General features: G+C 37.2%; 1 protein-coding gene across 1 annotated transcript; it reads right to left on the bottom strand.

Moving 5' to 3' along the window:
• Nucleotides 1–18,078: 18,078 nt before the first annotated feature.
• LOC136234236 (phosphoinositide phospholipase C 6-like) lies at nucleotides 18,079–21,318 on the bottom strand. The gene is made up of 8 exons (XM_066024034.1): nucleotides 20,803–21,318; nucleotides 20,519–20,715; nucleotides 19,671–19,806; nucleotides 19,352–19,585; nucleotides 19,043–19,239; nucleotides 18,836–18,953; nucleotides 18,613–18,756; nucleotides 18,079–18,535 (listed from the first exon to the last, which is right to left on the bottom strand). Exons 1-8 carry the CDS (start codon nucleotides 21,118–21,120, stop codon nucleotides 18,149–18,151), a joined length of 1,731 nt encoding a protein of 576 aa, XP_065880106.1. The 5' UTR covers nucleotides 21,121–21,318; the 3' UTR covers nucleotides 18,079–18,148.
• Nucleotides 21,319–22,830: the final 1,512 nt, after the last annotated feature.

The raw sequence follows: 22,830 nt of genomic DNA, 5'->3' as shown, positions 1-22,830 counted from the left end.
CGTATCCTCCAATACTTATAATTTGTTCTTATAAGTTTCTCCGTGCCATTTTGCATGTTAGAGAAGCTTCCTCCAACACCTTCCATTTTGAGATTCAAACTTCTCCAACAAGATGAACTTGATAGACAAGACAAGGTACTTCCTATTATTCAAGCGTATTTGAAATACAAAAGGCTGTTGGAATTTATAGATAAAAGAAAACAGAAGAATCCTAAAAATACTCAACTACTTTGTAGAAAAATCTACTATGTAGAGATCTAGATGGAGTAAAAATACTCTCTTTATTTCACAGCTAGTAGGACTTAGTCTAAACAAAAAAATAGCAACAACTTTTATTACGTAGGATGCACTAATTTACGACATTCATCAACTGTTTTACAGAAGGTATACCATTTTAAGAGAACATATCAACATGTTACTTTGTAATTCCTTGATGTTCTTAAGACACTGATTATTACTACATGCATCAAAGAAACTGGAAACTCATGAGAATTCTGATGGATGGAGCTATACTTATTTCCATTTCGATCAATTGAGATATTTGACCTACAATTGATCCATTCATGAACTTCAATGTGAAGCAAAGCCATTTCAGGAACTTCTAATGGATACCAAAAGGGCATCCAACTCTGAACAGTGAAAGACATGATCCATCACAGCTTGGATCCAAAATTGTTCTATGTTATAAATGTTGGCGATAAATTTTTATAATTTCTTAAATTAAGAATATATATGCATTTTTCCAAAAATATGAGGTATGTTATTTGAACCTTCTGAAGGGAAATAGACAAGCCTAGGCGCAGCGGAAATATAAAATTTTATTTATTTTCCTTTTTCCAAAATCTATAAATCGTTATATCATATTAAAAGGGATTAAACATGTGTACCTTTGATGTGAAGCGCCTACAAGTAGATCGGTGAACTAATGTGTGTGTGTGTGTTACGGTTATGATCTTTCTACGTGCTTTAACTCTACTAGACGCTACGTAGGGGCAAGTGTACCCCGTCGTGTCAAGTAATAAATCTGGTTAAGACCGAGTATCGAATCCATAGGATTTATAACTACAAGTATTAAACTACTCGGTTTTACACGTTATCTAAGCGATGAATACTTTTGACTTGAGGTTGGTGACAACTACAAACTACTCCTAAACTATGGGTGAGACAATTTCATGTATTTCAAGTCCTTATAGAATGACACGGCTAATGATAAGTTATAACATACAAAAAACAACTCGAAACATATACGATTAATAATTTACTCTTGCAAAGATGACTATCTATAAACCGAACAACTTCGTGAGTGATAACTTGTGGAAAAATCCTTGATCGGAGCACTTCCCTGTGAGGCGCCGTTGGGATCGGCCGGGGACACTCCGATGCCAAAGTCAGTAATATTTCTGAGAATAAACTGTAAGCACAAAAGTAGAGAATCAGTAAGTGTACCTTTGATCCTAGGAAGCTGGGGTATTTATATAGGTTTTTGTAACCTTCAGCATTAATGGGGAAGCAGATGAAGAGTCGTGTCATTACTCGTCTTTAATTGCTATCAATTCTCCATTAATCCCAGTATTTAGCATTGAAACCCTCAGAGTTGAGGTATTCGAACAGTCAAGTTTTTATTCCCCTTTAATGGCTATTAATTGCCATTTAATTGTATTTATTCCCATTCATGGATGGTAATAAAGGCGCCTTTTCGTATTCTTTGATCCGTCAAGGTGTATGTACGCTCTCCTTGAGAGCTATGGCGGGTCTCCGCTACTCGCTCTCATCGGGCGTATCTCGTTATGGCGTATCTCGCCATGGTCCACGTGGCGTGGCATAATGCTAGAGACTCCTTCCTTTTCCTCATTATTTGCATATTCTTCCCTGCATTAATTATCATTAATTCCACATTAATCATGCATAAATATCTCTTTTAGAAGGAATAATGGTTTGCCATTATTTCTATTAAGTTTCCCTTATTCCTGATTCTAGAATAATTTGGGTTGTTATCAGAAGCCCCCCTAAAGGTATAAAAAGCTCTTTAGGGCTGTCTAGATGGTGTTTTATTTTTCTATCTTAGAGGAAAGTGCCCTAGATGGGATCATATATGGATATGATGCACTTTTAGGGGTTTTTTCTTCTTCGTGGATAGGTGGTCAGTTGTATCCACTATTAGCCTCTAGAAGCTTCTTGAGAGTTATATTTCCTTTAGAAAGGGAATAACCCGCCCTTTATGGGACCATTTGTTCCTACCGCATAGGATTATGATTCGCTTTAGGGACTTCTTTTCTTCAGTTCTGCCATGTTGAGGAGAATGACCCGCCCTTAGGGTTCAGTAAGAATGATTAGCCATTTAAGGACTTTTGCGCATTTTGTGGAGGGTTTTGGCACTCTAGGCACTTGCCTTTTTAGCCTTTACTCATTTTCCAAAGTGTTTTTACTTTGCATTTGTGAATGTGAGACTTCGTTATTTCTATGATGAAGATGAGGATTCATTACTTTGATGAAGACGAGGCTTCATTATTTGGATGAAGACGAGGCTTCATTATTTGGAGATGAAGACGAGGCTTCATTACTTTGATGATGACGAGGCTTCATTGTTGGATGAAGATGAGGCTTCATTATTTGGAGATGAAGACGATGCTTCATTACTTAGAGATGAAGACGAGGCTTCATTATTTGGATGAACCCTTTTCTTTCCAGAACTATTTTTACTAATGCATTATATCTTTTAGCAAGTAACTTTTTAGAATCTGGTTTAGGATTTCTCCGATTGTTTAGGGTAGGTGGCCAGCCGTACCCCAATGTGTGAACCTTTGTGAAGGTTAGAAGCTTTTATTCCTGGTGAGGAAGTTAAGCTGCCTTAGGCGATCGATTTGCTTCCTATCTTTGAGGTGAATCGATCCGCTGCCAGGTCTTGAGACTCTTCTTTGGGAAGAGTATTTGAGAGTGTAAAGTTCTCACGTCTGAGAAATGTTTTAACTCTGTCTCTGACGACGATCAATCGTTTCCTATCTTTGAGGTAGATCGATCCGCCGCTGAGATTATTGTTCTCCTATCTTTGAGGAGAAAGTTTAGGGTGTAATTTTCTCATGTTTGAGATAATTTTAACCCGCTTTTGATGGTGACCAATATTTTTCCTGTCTTTGGGGAGAGAGTTGAGCTCATTTGAAAGCTCTTGAGGGTCTGTGTTTCTTATCTTTGTGGAAAGGGGATCCGCCCGTGATGGGGATCAATTGTCCTATCTTTGAGGTAATTGATCCGCCTGTGGAACTTTCCATTCGCCAGCCACTGGGCGTATATCACCTCTTTGATTACATCTGCCTTCTTCAGCTTTGCTATTTCTTCTTCTATAGAATTTGGAAAGATATAGAACAAAACTAGGCAAATGAATATAAGAAATATGGCGAGAAAGAATAAATTATAAAATATAGGATACTATAACAGTTTAATGCACATATAAGAATACGTAAAAATATTGATTTTTAGGCCCATGGTTCCTTCTTTTCCGAGCAACTAGAACCGCATCCTCAATGATGTTTAACTTATGAGTAATCACATCTGGGCTTACTCCTGTGGGGATCTCATTCTCCTATGCAAATAGGCTTTCAGACTCAATGAGAACTTTCGTAACATCCTCCTTGATCTCAGGTTTTAATCCTTTGGCGATCCACACCCGCTTTCCATCAGCAATAAGGAACATTTCCGTGTCGCCCAAAGATGTAGTGACAAGTTCATCTTCCTCACCTTCGTCATCTTTGGATTATGGGCGGATCGATAGTGACGCCGAGTAGGTCTCTTGAGCCACCTCTTAGTTCCCGCTAATCATTACTCCTCCTTTGCTGGTGGGAATGTACATTGCCAAACGACGGATGGAAATTAGGGCTGCAACCTCTGAGATGAACGGTCGCCTAAGAATGATGTTATAAGGTAATTGTCCATCCATAATAGAGAAATCCAGATCACCAATCCACGCTTGATCATCATCCTCCAGCTTGCATTCCAAAGTTACCTGGCCCTTGGTCTGGATAGTGTGACGTGTCACTCCCATAATGTCAATAATGGTTGTTTCTATTTGGATCAGATCAACCTTTAGTTTGGCGAATGCACCTCTGGTGATGACATTGCAAGAACTGCCCATATCTACCATCACTCGCTTCATCTTCCACCACCATAGTAATAACTAGAGCATCTGCATGTGGAGGGATTACTGGACCTGTTTCTGCAAAAGGGGCAATTGAGGGATGTTTTATCCAGGGCGGATATTTTTGCTTTTTTCACGAGTGGCTGATACACTGGTCCATCTGCTATGACATTAATGACACTTTTGAATTTCTTTTTGGGATCTGTCTTCTGCTTGTCGTCTTGTTATTTGTTATTCTAGACAAAGCTATCTAGTTTGCCATCTCCCAGCAAGCTTCAGTGGTGGCCAACCTGTAGTACGCTTTGGCGTTTCTTCCAACGGTTACATGCTCCCCTCCTTTGGGTTCGGGATATGTAATGTCCCGCTTATATTGATTCTTTTCTTTTATATTGTGGCAAGTTGGAAGCTTTAATCATTTTTCCCACCTCGTACCCCATGATTCGCGCTGTGAATGGCGAATTCCTGTTAACTGGATGGCGTATCTTTCTGCATTGTTCTCTTGTCTATCCAGAGTGGCATGCACTCGCCTTTCAATCTCATCATTCGTGTGTTCAATGTTGAATCATGATGGTGAAGTCGGCTCTTGATCTTGATCTCGATCATGTTGAGGTTATGCTTGGAGCTATGGTTTAACGCGGATGGATGTTGTCACAATCGTGGGAGCCATTTTATCTAGCTTCGAATATCTTGTCTCCGCATCCTTCAACATTTTGCTAACATAATAGATGGAGAACTGCTGACCTTCTTCTTCTTGAATAACCACGGTGCACATAGCTTTATCCATGACAGATTGATACAAATGCAGGTCTCCCCTTCAGATTGGTCTGCTCATCAAGGGTGGTTCTGCTAGGAATTGTTTTATACCTTGATATGCTTGTTGACAATCTTTCTAGTACGATGATCCGCCCGTTCAACCTCTGGATCTTTCTCACCCATAGTGGGGTTTTCATTTAGGCGCTCTTTTCACCTTTTTCCTCGCATGGCTTTTATTTAGGCGCTCTTTTCACCTTTTTCCTCGCAGGGCTTTTTACTTTATCTGGATTTGCTCTAACTCCTTTTTTGCTAATGACATAGTCAAAGAATTTTTCTGAAGTGACTCTGAATATACACTTCTCTGGATTGAGCTTTATTTTTCATGCTAGTGTTTGGCACTGGTTGCATTATTAGCAATTCCCTTGTACCTGTGGGTTAGTACTGAAAGAACTCCAGAAGTGGGGCATACCCTGTCCATTATTAAAGATTGTGGTAAGGCATAAGAGTTATATTCACTTACCTTGGGGATCAATGGTTTGGTCCAAGGAACAGACTTCATAGCGAAAGACTGTTTGCATTGGCCTTTATTGGCAAATATCATGTACGATGCAATGTCTCTTTATGGAATTTTTAGTTCATCTCGGAATCAACTTAATAATTCCTTCACGTTGGTCGCTGACTCTAGAATGAACTTAGTCAAAGGATAAAACTGAGTAAATATTATATGTCAAACAAATTCATAATAGAATTTTATTCATGCTTGTGTTAATAATACCATATATAACGGTCATAACCATAAAGATTACTACTGCACATAAACATCATAATGAATTCTTAATAAATAACTATAATGAGAATGGTTTAAGAATAATGTCCTTTTGTATTTCAATGCGCATTAATATCCAAGATAGCATATTTATTTTAAACATCATAAAAGTTATGACATTCTATATTGGGTAAGATATCTTACATAGTTGCTATTTACTTGTAATTAATATTATGCATCCATACATTAATGACATTCAGAGATCATTAAAGCCTCATTTGAATGAGGTGTAATTAAAGAAAGGTAAGTGATGATTTAATAATATAGTTATATATAAAATTACTCTTATATCATTTCATTTGTACGAATAAATAAAAGAGAAAGGGTAATTTTGGAAGAAAAATACATGTACCATGATTCTCCTCCAATTTGGAGTGTAAGGAAAATTACTCAAAATCCACTCTCACATACCTTCACATACAATCCTCCAATCTTTAAGGAATTCTCATGTATATCCTAAGAATTTTGCATAAATTAATGTTCTGATCCGAAACCGACACTTGCACTATTTTGTAGTTAGCTCAGGACATGAAAGTTTTGTTTATCCAATTTGGTAATTCATCAGCCCATAATGGCCTTAAAAGTTAGGGACAATTACAGGATAATTACAAATAGACTCAATATTTTCAAGTCTCTCGTGTTGGTAACAGAAATTCTAACAATGTCAAATAAACAGTTTTTATATGAATAGACACATCCTTGTAAAAAAGGGAATGAAATAACTGTTTGACAAAACAATATTAAAAAATATGAATTTCTGATATTAAAAGTACTATATAGGAGAAAAGCCATATATAGATGGTGAATTGTACAAGGAAAAACCAAATATGATTTTTTTGTAATTTCTTCTACTAGTTATATGCATGTTCATCCAAAAGATCGACCAGATCTAAATCATTTATAATTACATGAGCCCTTTTATGATATTTTAATATCAAATGACAAAATCACATTGAATGGATGATTTTTTTTGTAAATCCCAAGATTACGGGTCTTATACATGCGTTTGTACTAATTCAATGATAATATCATATTACACTTGTCATGCATAAAAATATGAGGGCATAGTAAGCATGCAAGATTTAATGAAAGATTTGTGTCTATGACTTCATCTTTCACAGTTTATTAGATTTATCATAATAACATGTAACGATATTCATAGCAACTTGATAAAGGTAAGAAACTTTAATTTTCTTTAATTAAAAATGGAATAAGAAAGGGTAGGAAACTTATCTTATTTATCATAAAACTCCAGATTTAATGTAGAAAACGCTTCCCCACCAATCTATAGAGAAGCCTATCTTTGGATAGATTTGTTTGTACTGATTGAGCCAAAGTTTGAGATTGTGATTTCTATTTTGTTGACTCCATTGTTTTGTTCTTTGTGAAACTCTATACATTCAAGATTTTGTGATCTTCTGTTTGTTAGAGATCCACGTTCACCACACCAATTGATAACTTGTGGAAAAATCCTTGATCGGAGCACTTCCCTGTGAGGCGCCGTTGGGATCGGCCGGGGACACTCCGATGCCAAAGTCAGTAATATTTCTGAGAATAAACTGTAAGCACAAAAGTAGAGAATCAGTAAGTGTACCTTTGATCCTAGGAAGCTGGGGTATTTATATAGGTTTTTGTAACCTTCAGCATTAATGGGGAAGCAGATGAAGAGTCGTGTCATTACTCGTCTTTAATTGCTATCAATTCTCCATTAATCCCAGTATTTAGCATTGAAACCCTCAGAGTTGAGGTATTCGAATAGTCAAGTCTTTATTCCCCTTTAATGGCTATTAATTGCCATTTAATTGTATTTATTCTCATTCATGGATGATAATAAAGGCGCCTTTTCGTATTCTTTAATCCGTCAAGGCGTATGTACGCTCTCCTTGAGAGCTATGGCGGGTCTCCGCTACTCGCTCTCATCGGGTGTATCTCGTTATGGCGTATCTCGCCATGGTCCACGTGGCGTGGCATAATGCTAGAGACTCCTTCCTTTTCCTCATTATTTGCATATTCTCCCCTGCATTAATTATCATTAATTCCACATTAATCATGCATAAATATCTCTTTTAGAAGGAATAATGGTTTGCCATTATTTCTATTAATTTTCCCTTATTCCTGATTCTAGAATAATTTGGGTTGTTATCAGTTTGTTGCTCTCCCCTGCCTAGCAATATCCGCAACTGGAGGATTGCTGATGTGGTGGACTCTGATGGGGACTGGATTTGGTCTATGTTTGATACCTTCTTGAGCCTTGATTCTCTCCTCAGAATCAGGGGAGTTAAGATTAGTAACCTTGAGGAGGACAAGGATAGGCATTGCTGGGCCCTGACAAACAATGGAGCTTACACTTGCAAGTCTGCCTTTGAAGCCTTTACTCTTGACAGATCCGACCCTCTTTCGGACACTTGGAAATCCATTTGGGCTCTGAAGATCCCTTATCGAATGAGGAGTTTCCTGTGGCTTGGAGTCAAGGATAGGTTGCTGACTAATTCGGATAGACATAGACGACACTTGGCGGATTCAGGTGCTTGCAGTAGATGCAGAGGCCAAGTTGAATCTTTGTGCCACGCCCTTAGGGACTGCTCTAAGAGTAAGGAGGTTTGGCAGAAAGTTCTTCTGTACCACATTCTCCCCTCCTTCTTTGCCTATCCTGAGAATGACTGGTTCTCCAATGGGGTTAAAGGTAGGTTACTGGCTAGCATGGAGCAGGGAGACATTTTATTTGCTATTATCTGCCACCACCTTTGGAAGTGGAGGAACGAGGAGATCTTTGGTGAGAAGACTGTTTTTATTCAGAACTTACCCGAGTTCTTCTCTAAAAAGCTCCTTACTATTACGGGGAGCTTCAAAGGGGAACCCCTTGCCAATTCTACCAAGAATAAAGAGGTTCACCTCGTTGGTTGGTGTAGGCCGAAGGATGGGTTGGTGAAGTTGAACACAAATGGCTCCTGTCTCAACAGTGGAAAAATCGCGGCTGGTGGCGTGCTCAGGGACGCGGGAGGTGCCTGGTTGTCTGGATTCACCCATAAACTGGGTTTGGGCTGATCCTTTTCAGCGGAGCTTTGGGGTATTCTTTCTGGAGTCAAGCTTGCCAGAAATCTGAGTATTAAAAGGCTTGCTGTGGAGTCTGATAATATGGAGGCTATTAGTATGATCTCTAATAATCATGCTATTTGTCTTAGTAGCCAGAACCTTATCAAAGCAATAAGAAGTCTTGGCTCCTAGTTTGAGTCCTTAGAGTTCAACCACATCTACAGAGAATAAAATCGGATTGCAGATCGCTTGGCGGCGGCTGGGCACGAGAGGATGTTAGGTGTTACCACCCTTTCTGATCCTCCTATCTATCTTTCTTCTCTCCTTTTAGAGGACAGAGTTGGGGTTAGCTTTCCTAGGCTGATCCCAGATTAGCTTTTCGTTTCGGTGTTTGTTTGTTTTTTCTTTCCAGTTTCTTAAAAAAAAAATACAGAAAAACATAAATTAAATACTGAACCTATACTATTCAGGGTGGAGCCGGATCCTGCTCCTATAAATTTGATGTACTGTTTTTTTTTTTAAGAAGAAAGAAAAAGGAGTGGAAAAAAACAATTTTTTATTTAATTTTCTATTAGTCATGGTCGTTGGAGATATGATTGTTTTGGAAAATAAATAGTTGTAATCCTGGAGAAATTGACACTTTTGGAATATAAATCCTAACTATATTACGAAAATGTGGATCCCCCACTCATGATATAATTGCACAACTCTATTAGGTAGCAACAAACTTTATAATTTTCTTTGATACACCTGTTAACGAATCACATGCCATACTAGAAGCATTTGATTTTTCCAAATTTTCGTCAATTAGAAAAATATTAATTAATAAGGAGAGATTGAAACCAAAAACTAAATATTAATACTACTATTTCAGATGCTGTATTGAGTGCCTCATTTCCCTATGTGAGAGTAAATCAAATATAGAAAATGAAGAAAGAAACCATTATTACTTAGTAATATGTTTAACGTAAATGAATTATTCTTTTATTATTTATTTTATAAGATATAATATATTTAACTATATAAAAACATTGATCTTTTATAACAACTAAAACCAGTTAAATAAAAGGAAATCCTAAATTTATATAAGAAATAATTAAGTGTTCATACAAACATGAAGTGAGACTATACTTTACGATCTTAAACTAATAAGTTGATAAACTTAAATTTTTCCAAGTCAAGTGGTATGTTTATGGATTAACATATAATGGTGTTGAGACTTGCATGTAATAATGTCTTATGTTGTGAAAATAGAGCCGATCTCACAAGCTTTAGGTATTCAGATATCTAGGCAGTTATATGGATCCAGTGAATAAGTTCATTAGGATTGGGGACCCGGCTTGAGATAACAGGATGGATGAATTTTTCTAGTGCCACCTGTTTTATCTCAATTGTATTAGTAGGTATAAGTAACTATCAAGCTCAAACAATCGTTAATTAGTGATTCTGGATTATGGAGTGTGGTGCTTTGACTCTGTCCGAACATGATTCACAACAGAGATGGCTTTAGGGTGTGTGAGGGCATGCATTGGGTATCACATAAATTAATTACGAGGTAGTTAACGTTAGATTGAGCATTCATCACTCCTAATAAATGGGAGATATATCCACATGCCTCTTGTGGAAGAATTAATTTGAAATCCTTGCAACATGGTAGGGTTAAGAGTAGAAATGGAGATTTTACTCAATCTATCTGTTCGAAGTTAATTCTACCTAGACAAGTAAAACAAACGTCTCATTATATATAACTTGACATGTTCCACAGTTCCAGATTCATTTAAGGATATAGCTGATGAATGATCGAATTATACTGGACCTAATATGGAAACGTAAACGTCAGTATCGACCTAACTTTTTATCGCTTTGGCGGGAATGTGATGATTCTGCCAATAATAGTCTGCACACTCATTCCGTTATGTGTTTAGTTGAAATTGACTTGTTTAAATTAATTCCAATAAGCATATACGGATAGTGGTGGTATGAACCTAATGGGTCACACATAGAATTAAGACTGGAGGACGGAATGATAATTTTAGAATGGGATAGGGCTAAGACGAAATATGTAGTATAGGGAGATGATAAGGACGTTTTATCCCTATCTTTTGGGATAGTTTACGGTTTATTCTTGAGCTAAATAATTAAGTTTAGTGTTTAGTTTTATGCATATTTTAATAAATCAATGAGAATTAATAAAACATGTACTTTTTAGTTAATTTTAATCATTTTGAATCTCGTTTCGTTATTAATAAAGTAAATAAATAAATCAAGTAATCTCGAGTTTAATGGTTGTATTTTACAGGTTCAATGAACACACGCAAGATGCAAGAGACAGACGAAAAACACATAAGCGACACATCGCACGCCATGTGAAAGGAAGAAAATACTCTTCTAGAGTTCCACACGGCATGTGGGAAGTCAACACGACATGTGGGTGTGAAGGGGACAAGAACGACAGTCAACTAGAGACTTTTCGAATAAGTTCTCTAGTCAACAGGAAACCCACACGACATGTGGATTTTCCACACGGCATATGGGAAGCCCCACACGATGTGTGGATAGTCCACACGACGTGTGGGGAGGTTGAAACAATTTTTCAAACGTTAAATTTTGCCCCGTTTTGGCTAAAAGCAAGCTCACACGCCGTGTGGGACCAAAATTCAACATTTTTATGTGTGAAATGACCAAAAAGAAATGTAATTATAATTGTGCCTGAGCTTGATTTCTCTATAAATAGGAGTGTTGGTACTCAATTAGACAGTCAATTCATTAGGTATAGTTTACATTCTAGTTTGAGAGAGTTTTGATTTAGTTTTTCATGTAATAAAGTTCCTTACACCTTGAGAGCTTGTTGTAATTCTCCCGTTGTCCCCACGAAGTTACGTTCCATCCGCGTTCCCCAAGCTCGAGAGTTCCATCTTCGAATCCAAAGCGACAACCTTTAGTCCGGTTAGCTAGTTCTAAAGGCTGGCTCTTCTTCCCTTTTCCTTATAAACTAGTTTGTACTCTTTCTATCTACTAGATTCGGTTGTATTCCGCAATTACACTTTTCATAGTTATAATATATGGTTTACGATTTTCAGTTTCACTATACTTGTTGATGTTTATTCCTTGTTTTGATTCTCACCATTAGGATTCATATAGGTGCTGCATTACCAGAATTAACAACCTGAAAACCGTAGGAATTGCCAAGCCACGGAACTTACGGGTCATAGTTTTTTAACCTAAGAATTATAATTGCCTTAAAAAGGAACCACGATCTAAGAACCTCACGGAGTTGGTCGGTTTGCATATAGTCGTCTTTGCAAAAGTAAACTATTACTCGTATATATTCTTGAATATTGTTTATCACGTGTTGTAACTTTACACCATCCATATCATCCCATAAGGGCTTCAAACGCATGAAAATTGTCTCACCTATAGTTTAGGAGTAGTTTATAGTTGTTACCCAAACAAACCTAAAGTATTCACCGTTTGGATAACGTATAAAACCGAGTACTTTAATACTTATGTGTATAAATCCTGTGGATTCGATACCTGGACTTAACCAGATTTGTTACTTGATAATGACATAATACACTTATCTATTAGTTAACGTTGTAGTATGGATCACCTCGAGTGCATCACTACTATTTCTCTCATCAGGAGATTAATTGATTGGTTTATTTATAAGATGGTTGTAATTTGATTGTAGTTATGGATAAATTAATTAGAGGATTATAATTTTGTTAGGAAATACAAAATTCTAATTTGATTAGAATCATGGATTATTAATTATGTAAATATAAATATATATTTAGATAAGATGTAATTAATGACAATGTTCCTAATATTAATTAATAGATATAATGTGATTATATCTCTAATTAAATTATTATTAAATAAGAATTCTATTAGAATTAGAATTGTAATTATTCATATTAATAATTACTTTTATTTATTTAATTAGTAAATCTAATGGGATTAGAATACTAATTAATCAATTTAACCTAATTGGATTAGGGTTAGGAATCAAAAGTCTATAAATAGACCCTCTCCTTCATAAATTTCGGCCAACACAAAATAGGAAGAAGAAAATTCTTCCCGAACCTTACTCGAACAATTACCTTTCCAGTTCATTCGTTTCTTAGTTCGTGTGGATACCGTTAGAGACAATCTACACTTTATTGTTATATTTGGTTGATTAATAGCGGGTTATCTTTCGGATTACTTGTGTTCGTGAAAGATGGTTGATATTCCACGTGGGCACTTCATTTACAACTGTAGAGAGTTCTTCAGAAAAGGTTGATAGGGACGTTTTGTCCCTATCTTTTTAGCGTGATTTATGGTTTATTTTGAGCTAATAATTAAGTTTAATTACAAAAATAAATGTGTTTCGAATAAATAATGAAATAATAATAAAAATGGTGTTTTTAATAAATTTTCTTTTTTCTTTGATTAATTTCAGAAAAATAAAGCATCAAGTAATCTTGGTGTTTGTAGTCGTATTTTGCAGGTTCGGGATAAACGCACAAGATGCAAAGAACAAAAGAAAGAATGGCCAAATTTCAGCCTTACACCACGCGGAGTGTAAAATACATCACGCGAAGCGTGCCACGTCATTGTACAATTCCCACTAACTCAGGGCAGTTAACCTGATCTATATCCCAAGTCAATGAAGGCCACGCGGAGCGTAACCTAGAGTATGCGGAGCGTGCAAAGTTTGAAACAGTTGATAAAGTTCCAGTACCTCAAACACGCGGGGCGTGCCCTGAAAGACGCGGAGCGTGAAGGAGTGACAATTCAGAAATGAGTTCCAGTAGCTCAAACACACGGAGCTTGCCTTGGTGTACGCGGAGCGTGGCTGAGTCAACGTCATTGGATCCAATCTACGCATATGTGAAATCTGCAACGAAGTGAGAAAAGGCAGAACACGCGGAGCGTGGCCTCAAACACGGGGAGCGTGCCATGTGAAATCAACAGGGATTGTGTGAATTCTTCCAAAGACTTATGAATTTACGATTTTACCCCCGAGCTTGATGTGTATAAATAAGAGTGTTTAGCACTCATTTTGGTATTCAATTTTCCATGTACTAAAGTTCCTTACACCTTGAGAGCTTGTATAATCCTCCCGCTACTCCTCTGAAGTTACATTCCATCCGCATCCACCAAGCTCGAGAGTTCCACCTCCAAGTCCTAAGAGACGACTTTGAGTCCGGTTAGCTAGTTCTAAGGGCCGATTCTTCCTCCCTTTCTACTTGTTAATTAGCTTGTACTTTTTCTATGTACTAGGCTTGGTTGTATTCCGTATTTACGCGTTCCACATTTATAATATTTGATTTACAATTCAGTTTCACTATACGTGTTATTCTTTGCTTGCTTTGATACTTAGAATTAATTATTGTGTAGGTCGCTTGCGAGCTCCGAAATCTATTAGGAATCACATATGTGTTGCCTTACCAGAGTTGACAATCCAGAAACCATAGGAATTGACGAGCCACGAAACTTACGGGCCCTAGTTTCTGATCCTAAGAATTAGAGTCGCCTTAAGGGAAAATCACGACCCTAGAACCTCTATCTCCGATCCAGGTGTCATACCAGAAGCTTATGGACTTACCATTACCCACCTCCAGGCCAACCCCCGTGCAGAACTCAGCAAACACAGCACTGAGCCCTTTCCAAAGGAAAGAACAATTGCCAATTCTCTCTTTGGGGCCCCCAAAGATTTTGTCCTTTCGATACTTACCACAAAGTAAACGAACCCAAAGAGAAGAAGGGTTCTGCCACATTCTCCAGAGGAGCTTCATCAACAAGACCTTATTATTGTCTTTAGCTTGTCTAATGCCAAGACCCCCCCTGCTTTTAGGCTGGCAGACCTCCTTCTAAGGGACAAGGTGAATCTTCCTACCCTCTCCAGACTCACCCCAAAGGAAACGCCGGTTGATTTTATCAAGCTCATTGAGAACCGGCTCAGGCAACTTACAGGCTTGCATGATATGATTGGGAGTCGCGCAGTTGACAGACTGAATTAAGGTTAGACGGCCAGCCAAGGAAAAAGAATTGGCCTTCCAACTAGCACACAACCCATTAGTTTTATCCAGAGTCTCCTTAAAGGATGCTTTGGAAACTCTGTCACTATGAAGGGGAATCCCAAGATACTTTCCCAAGGAGTGGGTAAGAGGAATACCCGAGAGATCGCTAAGCTTATTACAAAGGCTTCTATCCATGTTCTTAGAGCAAAGCATCCGGGACTTGTGGACATTGATCTTCTGGCCAGAAGCAACGCAAAAGCACTCAATGATATTCATGACCACACCTATTTGCTCCTCATTCCCTTCCACAAAGATCATCACATCGTCAGCGAATAACAAGTGGAAAATAGGAGGGCAAAATCTGTTAATGGACACAGGATGGAGACTCCCCTTATTCACAGCTTCTTGAATTAGGTGAGCCAGCCTTTCCATAGCTATCACAAAAAGGAAAGGGCTCATAGGGTCTCCTTGACGGATACCCCTAGAAGGAGAAAACTCATCAGACATATCTCCATTGATCAGAACCTGGAAAACAGGAGAAGACACGCAACCTTCAATCAAACTCCTCCAGTTCTCAGGAATACCAGCTTTACTTAAGCTATCCATAAGAAAGCTCCAGTTTAAACGATCATAAGCTTTCTCCAGATCAAGCTTGAGAGCCACGATTCCTTTTTTACCCTTCCTCATTTTCATGGAATGGACCATCTCCTGGGCAATAACCACATTGTCCATCATTTGCCTACCAGGAACAAAGCTACCTTGATTTTGGCTAATAATCTCAGGAAGGATCCGCCGGATCCTATTAGCCACAATCTTAGTGATAGCTTTGTATAACACATTACATAGGCTGATCGGCCTCATTTGTAAAAAGGAGGGGGGCTTTTCAACCTTAGGGATCAGAACCAGGAGGGTTGTATTCACCAGGCTAATCTCGTTGGAACCGCGGAAGACTCCAAAGATAAAATTATAGACACCTTCCTTCACCGAGTCCCAGTGCTTATGGTAGAAACTAGCAGGGATACCATCGATCCCTGGAGCTTTAGTAGCTCCAATACTGGTGAAGGCAAGATCAATTTCTTTTCGGTCGATAGGATGAAAGGCATCAACAATAACCTCCTCCTTAAGTAATGCTTTTCTGTATTTATATATATATTTAATATTTTAAGATGATTAAGTTATTTAAATATAAGTTTTAATGCAAAAATAATGAATTCAAATCTTATAAAACTCTTTTTTCTTTAACTTTTATGTATCTATTTGAATTCTCTTATTTAAATAACTATGTTATTATTGTTAGGCTTAATATATTACCAGCTCCTTGAACTTGTTCAAATTAGTAGATTGGTTCTCTGAACTTTACAAGCGTCTCACTAGCTTCCTAAACTTGCTTATTTCGTATCACCAGCTCCTTAAACTTGTCCTTAAAAGTAGATTAACTCCCTGAACTTTGTAAGTGTCTCACCAACTCCCTAAACTTGTTTATTCTGTAATAACTAAATACAAAAACTTATTAAACATAAATTCTAAAAATACGTCTTCATTTATTCGAGAGGTAATTTTTTCGCTTCTTCTACCTTTCAACCTATTATAAGAGTTAGTGTTGCAGGTTTGAGAGATTGGATGAATGAGGATCGAGAGTTAGTATTATTGTTTTTGTATTTAGTTGTTACAGAATAAGCAAGTTTGGAGAGTTTGTGAGACACTTGCAAAGTTCAGAGAGCTAATATACTTTTATGGACAAGTTTAGGGAGTTGGTGATACAAAATAAGCAAATTTAGGGAGTTAGTAAAACACTTGTAAAGTTGAGGGAGCCAATCTACTATTTTGGACAAGTTCAGAGAGCTAGTAACGTATTAATATTTATTGTTATTATTAATTACTTTATGTATCTACTTTATCTCCTTAACCCTTTTAAACTATTTTTTTTTCATAAATCAATTTTTTTAAGATTTGAGATTAAGAAAAATCTTAATTTTTAGAATTAAATTTTACTTTATAAAAATTATAAGTAATTCAGAATTGAAAATAAAAAATTAAAAGTTATATAATTTTTAAGAAATTAGTGTTGGAATTATGAAAAATTAAATATATTTATTTTTTTTATGCGAAATACTTATAATTTTTTAACATTTGACAAACCAAAATGACGAAATTTTAAGGTGTTGGAAGACAACGGGCTGGATTTAAAAAAAAAAGATTCTCTAACTCCGTAAATCTAACACGGACTCATACTGTAAGATTAAAATTAAGACCATAAGGTATAAAACTTGTAAAAAACAAGAGAGTATAACGTATAAATGGTAATTATAATAATGATAGTACATATTCCAAAAATGCCGACTCCCAAAATGATTATGAAGAGTCAACTATATTATATCATTTCTGAAAGTGTTGGCCTTTAGGCCTAACTAAAATATCTTCATTTTTGTATTTTAGTTGCTCACGCTTTTAACATAAAAACCTACCAAACATTATTATATCTTCAAGCATGTCGACATTAAGAAAGTAACACTTTATGCATTTGCTTGTCGCCTTTCAATTTCCATTCATCACTCACTTCTTTTTATGAGTCAGTAATTTAATGTAAATTTACATACTCCTTGACAATTCTTCTCCTTCAGCTAGGGAAGTAAATGAGTTCAGGCGCTTATGAGCAGCTTGGCATTCAAATGATAAAAATTCGACTATGTTTGGCTCGATTTATAAACGAGGCGAAGCTTGAGCACAATTTTAAGGCCGATTCATAAACAAGCCGAGCTTGAGTACAAAAACCTCGAATCGAAAGCTCACAAACTCACTCAGTTATTAGTACATATAAACTCATGAATAAACTAAATTATAATGTTTATGAACGAATTCGTACAAACTCGGTTCAATTGTTTTTTTTAATAAATAATATTTCTATGAATGGGAGAAATATAAATCAGCATAATTTTATATGAAAATTTAATTTTGTAGATTTCAAAACTACTTAACTTATAAACATAATTAATTAACGGTTTGTAAGCAAAGTTCATAAACAATTAACGTTGAACAAATAAACAAACTGGTCGTGAGCAGCTTAGGATTAGATAATTTTTTTAACGAACCGAACACAAACATACATGATGTTAAGTTTAAACTCGGTCTATTTTATGCAGAGTCAAACGTGAGAATGCCAAAGCTTGACCCGGCTCAAATACACCAAAACAGGGCGGAAGGAAGAGGCAGAGTTTCGACACCTTCCAGAAAAGCAGCAGCAGAATCAACAAAGCTTATAGACTCAGAGAGCCAAAGATATGTTTTAGTGCAATATGTATAATATAATAATAATTAAAAACTTGGTGGGGGAACTCACATATATTATATTATATATAGAGAGAGAGAGATAGAATACAAAAAGAAAAGAAGTGATGTTAGTTAGATTGAGACAAACTGAAAACGCATAAGAAGCCTGGAGGAGTTCAACTTGTTTCCTTTGCGATCAAAAAGAGGTACAGAACGTATCCCTTGTCTCAATTCAGAAACAGGATAACAAACTTGACCACCAAAATCATCTTTCTCTGACATATCATATTCATGAACTTCTATCCTAAGTAAAGCTAGTTCTGGAACTCTCAATGGAAATATAAATTCCTCATCCCAAACAGGCCTCCAATTGTCTTCTACTATTTTTGTTTTTTCCATTTTTACATCATCTGAAACTCCTGCTATCCCAACTTTCGTGTAGAAATCTGGAGGAGAATATGTATCAAAGTGTGTTGCTTTGAAATCCAAATTCCATCCATCTCCCATATACACTTTCACCTGTCCACATACATACCCAAAAACATCAACCTCTTACTCTAAACTAACTCAAAACTTTAATCTACGTTTCAACTCACTTTTAGAATCTTTTTCACAGGCAATGTCATATCAGGATTAAATAGTATTTCCTCTTTCATGAGAAAATCTGGCTTCTTTACATAACCACAGCCTCCATTGGCCCTAAACATCCCATGCATTAGCCAAAGAGATCTTCCATATCCCTGCAGGGGATCATAACCTATGTAATCTGCATTTGCATTTCAGCATTTTAAGAAACAAGTAATCTTGAATTTAACCAACCTGCATATTAAATGCCACCATTTGAGCTCCATGCATCCAAGCAACCATTGGCTTGTAATTCGAAGAGTTTAGCCGAGTGCCCCCAGGATACACCCTTAAAATGTTCTTCTGGGTAAATCTGTTCATAATTATTTAACTAATTTATTAATTAGTACAATATATAATTTAACATAAGTATTTTCAGAAGATTGATTCAAGAGTACTTACCTAATTAAATCCATTCCATGAACTTCAGTAGCCTTTTTAAACTTCTTCTCACTCATACTAAGGCGTCGAACACTAGGGTCTAGTCTTAGCCCCTCCTTCGGCTTTGGCTTTCCAGCATGAATGGCTATTAGACGCTTGTACTCATCTACTCTAATGTTTGACTCATTATCACTCTCTTCACTCTCTTCGCTACCAATCTGCAACCATACATGCCAAAATGTAAAGAACTAATGTATACATGCCAAAATGTAAACAAATAATGTATACATACACTTGACAAGTGCTGAAGTTGGAAGCTTTTTGACTTACAAAGGAGCCATAAGATACATCATTTCCCCATGATTCATCATCAGAATCCTTATTATTATTATCCTTGTGCGATTTATATGCCCTGCTCTTCACACTTGATGCAGACTTGTTATACTTTTTAGGAGGCTTGGTTGAGATAATTATGCGATGCTTCAGATCTTCCGGAGAAGGGAGCTCTTCTAAATACTCAAATTCAGGGACATAAAGCATGTCCCAAAATGTTTCAGTGATCATCTGAAAGACATCAATCGGAATGAATCATCAATCAACTGTATTCTGCAGAAATATTTGAAATGGAAGGAGGAATATGAAGCATCACCGAAGCGACTTTAGCTTGAAGATCCGGGGTAAGGTGGTCTTCAAGAGTTATTATAACTGGATATGGAGAGAATGAGAAGGCATGTTCTTTTATGGATTTCAAGCATCTGATGAGCCCCACTGGAGTTGTCAAGGTCCTACATGAATGAAGATAAGGACAAATAAATAAACAAAGGAAAAATAGATTTCAAAACTCTTTCTTTATTCCAAAATTTTTTGCAATTTTTTTACCCAAATTTCACTTCTGAACTGTCTGAATTTGCTTAGCAAGTGTTGTAATTCTAGCATCATCTGTGAGCAGAGCAGCTAATGTATAAAACGGTTCAATATCTTTGTTCTCAAAATTAGATATCCATTATTGAAGTAACTGAAAAGAGCTGGGTTGATTAAGGTTAATTTGGCGGCACGTCTATTCTAAAAGGATGTTACCTTTTTTACTTTTTAAGATGACATTTGCTTCATCTGAAAATTAAAGTCCTACATGCATAATGGGGATAAGTTACAGATAGGCCTATGAATATGGGGGAAAGCGGATTTAGATTGCACCATCTGATAGATGTAAGATTGCACTTTTTTCTAATGCTAACCATAGATTGATTCCTCGTAATACTTTTCCAACTTCCCATACCAGCTGGCCCAGATCTAATACTGCCAATCAAGAATATAATCTTAATTACTCATGAACCATCCTAAATATTTTCGTGAAATTTGCTTGAAGAAAGAGGATCAAATTCAACATTTAATCGCTATAATGGTCTCCGAGGACCACAAAAATGGTTTCTCAGATTGGGTGATTTAGAGGAGATGATGATCCCAGAAAACAAACAGTTGAAATTGAAATCTGCATACCTTCCATGCAGAACATGAACATCATCTTTCTTAGAATTGGGCCATAGATCAAGCTCTATAACCCTCACACCTCTCTTCAATGCATTTATGATCGGTACATCACTGCAATCGCTACTCAGTTGATTTCCAGTTAGATAAGAATTATGGCCAGTATAGATAAAATAATGGGACAACGGTTTCGTCATGTCTTGTAGAGCCTGAAATCCAAATAATAAAATGTAAGAAAGAGTTAATTGGAATGAGATTGAAGATCTATGATATGAGAATAGAAAATGAAAACGAACCGCATTTAAAGGAACAGGGGGATTCAGATCTGCAGAGAACAAATAGTGATGAAAATCGTCAAGAGTAAGGGTATGTCTAGTAAATTTAGCAATATGATGAGTCTTGCTCAAAATCTGGCCAACCAATTTCTCAGCATCGGCGGGGGAAAAGTTACTGTGGCCTTGAAAATCAAGGAGGAATTGGCGGAGCTGATCGGCGGTCATGTGGGTAGCACCATCGGCGTACTTCTTGAAGGCTTCCTTAACGTCTCGTGGGGGGTTCGCTTCCATGACTTTGAACTTCCTAATAAAACACATACACATTCTATAATTCCCCATTTCCTTTTTCTCTTGTCTGAGCTGATTAAGCTCAGAAGTCGAAAGAATGAATCAGTCTTTCTAAACTTAAAATAAAATAGAGAGAGAAACAAAGATATTTTGAAAGAGAATGAGTCTTTTCTTTCTAAGCTTCTGATCAACGCTTCACCTTCCCGCTCTTCCTTTTTTTCTTCTAAATTTTATTCAAAAGAAGATTGTCTTTGTGTTACCAAGAAGAAAATTCATTGTTTTTATCTAAATAAGGCATCTTTTTTCCTTTTATCTAATTTTAACCATCCTCACTAATGTTTATCATCCCTAAATACCAACTACTTTTGGTAATCTACAATGCAATCTTTAAACATCCATATAATACCAATTCTAATGTTCTCTAATAAGATTCAATTTGCAAATTATTCAAATAGGTTTGGAATAACCCGTCACAATGCAACACGTTGTTGAAGTGAGCGACTTACTTGGTGCAAAGAAAAGACGGGAAATGGAGAGTCACCACAAGAAGTGTTTACATCACTTGCATGACAAAACTGGTAGAGATAAAGTTCCTATTATCCCTAGCTAGGTAGAGTTTCAATACTATTATACTTGTGTATTGTATCCCTATATAAACTACGATTGGCTCACTATAAATACAAGGCTTCTGAGCCGTAATCATTAAGGTGATTCAAATCAATATTGTGCCTATTACTTATCTCTCTCTATCTCCATATTATTCCTGTATATCAAACTATACATTCAACATGGTATCAGTAGTCTTAACTTCCGCCTCTTCCGAATCCTCGGATCTTCCGCAATCAACCACTTACACTGAATATCAAGCTGCCGCCACCGCTGTCGCTGCCACCGCTGCCGCTGCCTCCATCGCAGAACCAAACGCGGCCCCTGATCACGCCATGAACGACGTCTCCGGAGGTTCAATAACACCGAGCTTTGGCTGGTGCTTCATGTCGCCCTTCGTAACAGGCGACTCCTCCATCCTTGTGACAACAGCGGCGCCGCAAGCACCTCCGCAACCGCAGCCCCTGCCGACCGTGGCGCACTCGCTACCGCAGGCCGTCCGCGATGCCATCGCGGCATATCAAGCGGCCAGCCTTCGCAAGCTCCTGTCATCCGCTACCGCGAGATCCTCCATGGCGCCGTCGGCTTCAGCTTCCAACCGCAATCCGCAAGGGATTCCTGCGCAGGCTGTTCTGCCGACTCCGACAACCTCCGCCACCGACGCTGCGGTCTTGGCTGCTTTTGCGGCCTACTAGGCAGTCATTCCGCCTCCACTGCACCATCAGCAGATTCCGGTTCAGCAGCCACAAATCCAATCACAACAACCATCGGTTACTATGGCAACTCAAACCCTATTTTCTACATCAGTTCTTGCTGCCCTAGCCGCCTATCAAGCAGCCGAAGCTAGCAATAAACATCAGGTTATTTCTGAATCCAATACTTCACCGTTTGGTTACAATACTCAATTAACCCGTGATCCTTCTCCATCTTTTTTCTCAAATTCGTTTCACAATACTGTCGATGCACCTTCAAATAATTTTCAACCTAATTTTATTCCTTCCTCAAATCCTCCTATTTCAACCAATCCTCTTTATACAGAACCTGTGTCTACCTCTGTCACTCAACCAATACAACCTCCCATAAATATCATCATTAACATCAAATTAACCCCTTATAACTACAAAGCATGGAGGATGTCCTTGGAATCTACCCTCA

This window comes from Euphorbia lathyris, chromosome 6, assembly GCF_963576675.1.
Source record: "Euphorbia lathyris chromosome 6, ddEupLath1.1, whole genome shotgun sequence".
NCBI classification, from domain to species: Eukaryota; Viridiplantae; Streptophyta; class Magnoliopsida; order Malpighiales; family Euphorbiaceae; genus Euphorbia; species Euphorbia lathyris.
This window is presented reverse-complemented; position numbering and strand designations above follow the sequence as displayed.

What these genes read in the sequence shown, in the direction of transcription:
- LOC136234236 (XM_066024034.1), bottom strand. Translation starts at nt 21,120, where the DNA reads ATGGGGAATTATAGAATGTGTATGTGTTTTATTAGGAAGTTCAAAGTC. An exon ending in TGGTGGCATTTAATATGCAG is followed by an intron (nt 18,757 to 18,835) that starts GTTGGTTAAATT and finishes GATCCCCTGCAG; the next exon opens with GGATATGGAAGATCTCTTTG. An exon ending in CTGTGAAAAAGATTCTAAAA is followed by an intron (nt 18,536 to 18,612) that starts GTGAGTTGAAAC and finishes GTATGTGGACAG; the next exon opens with GTGAAAGTGTATATGGGAGA.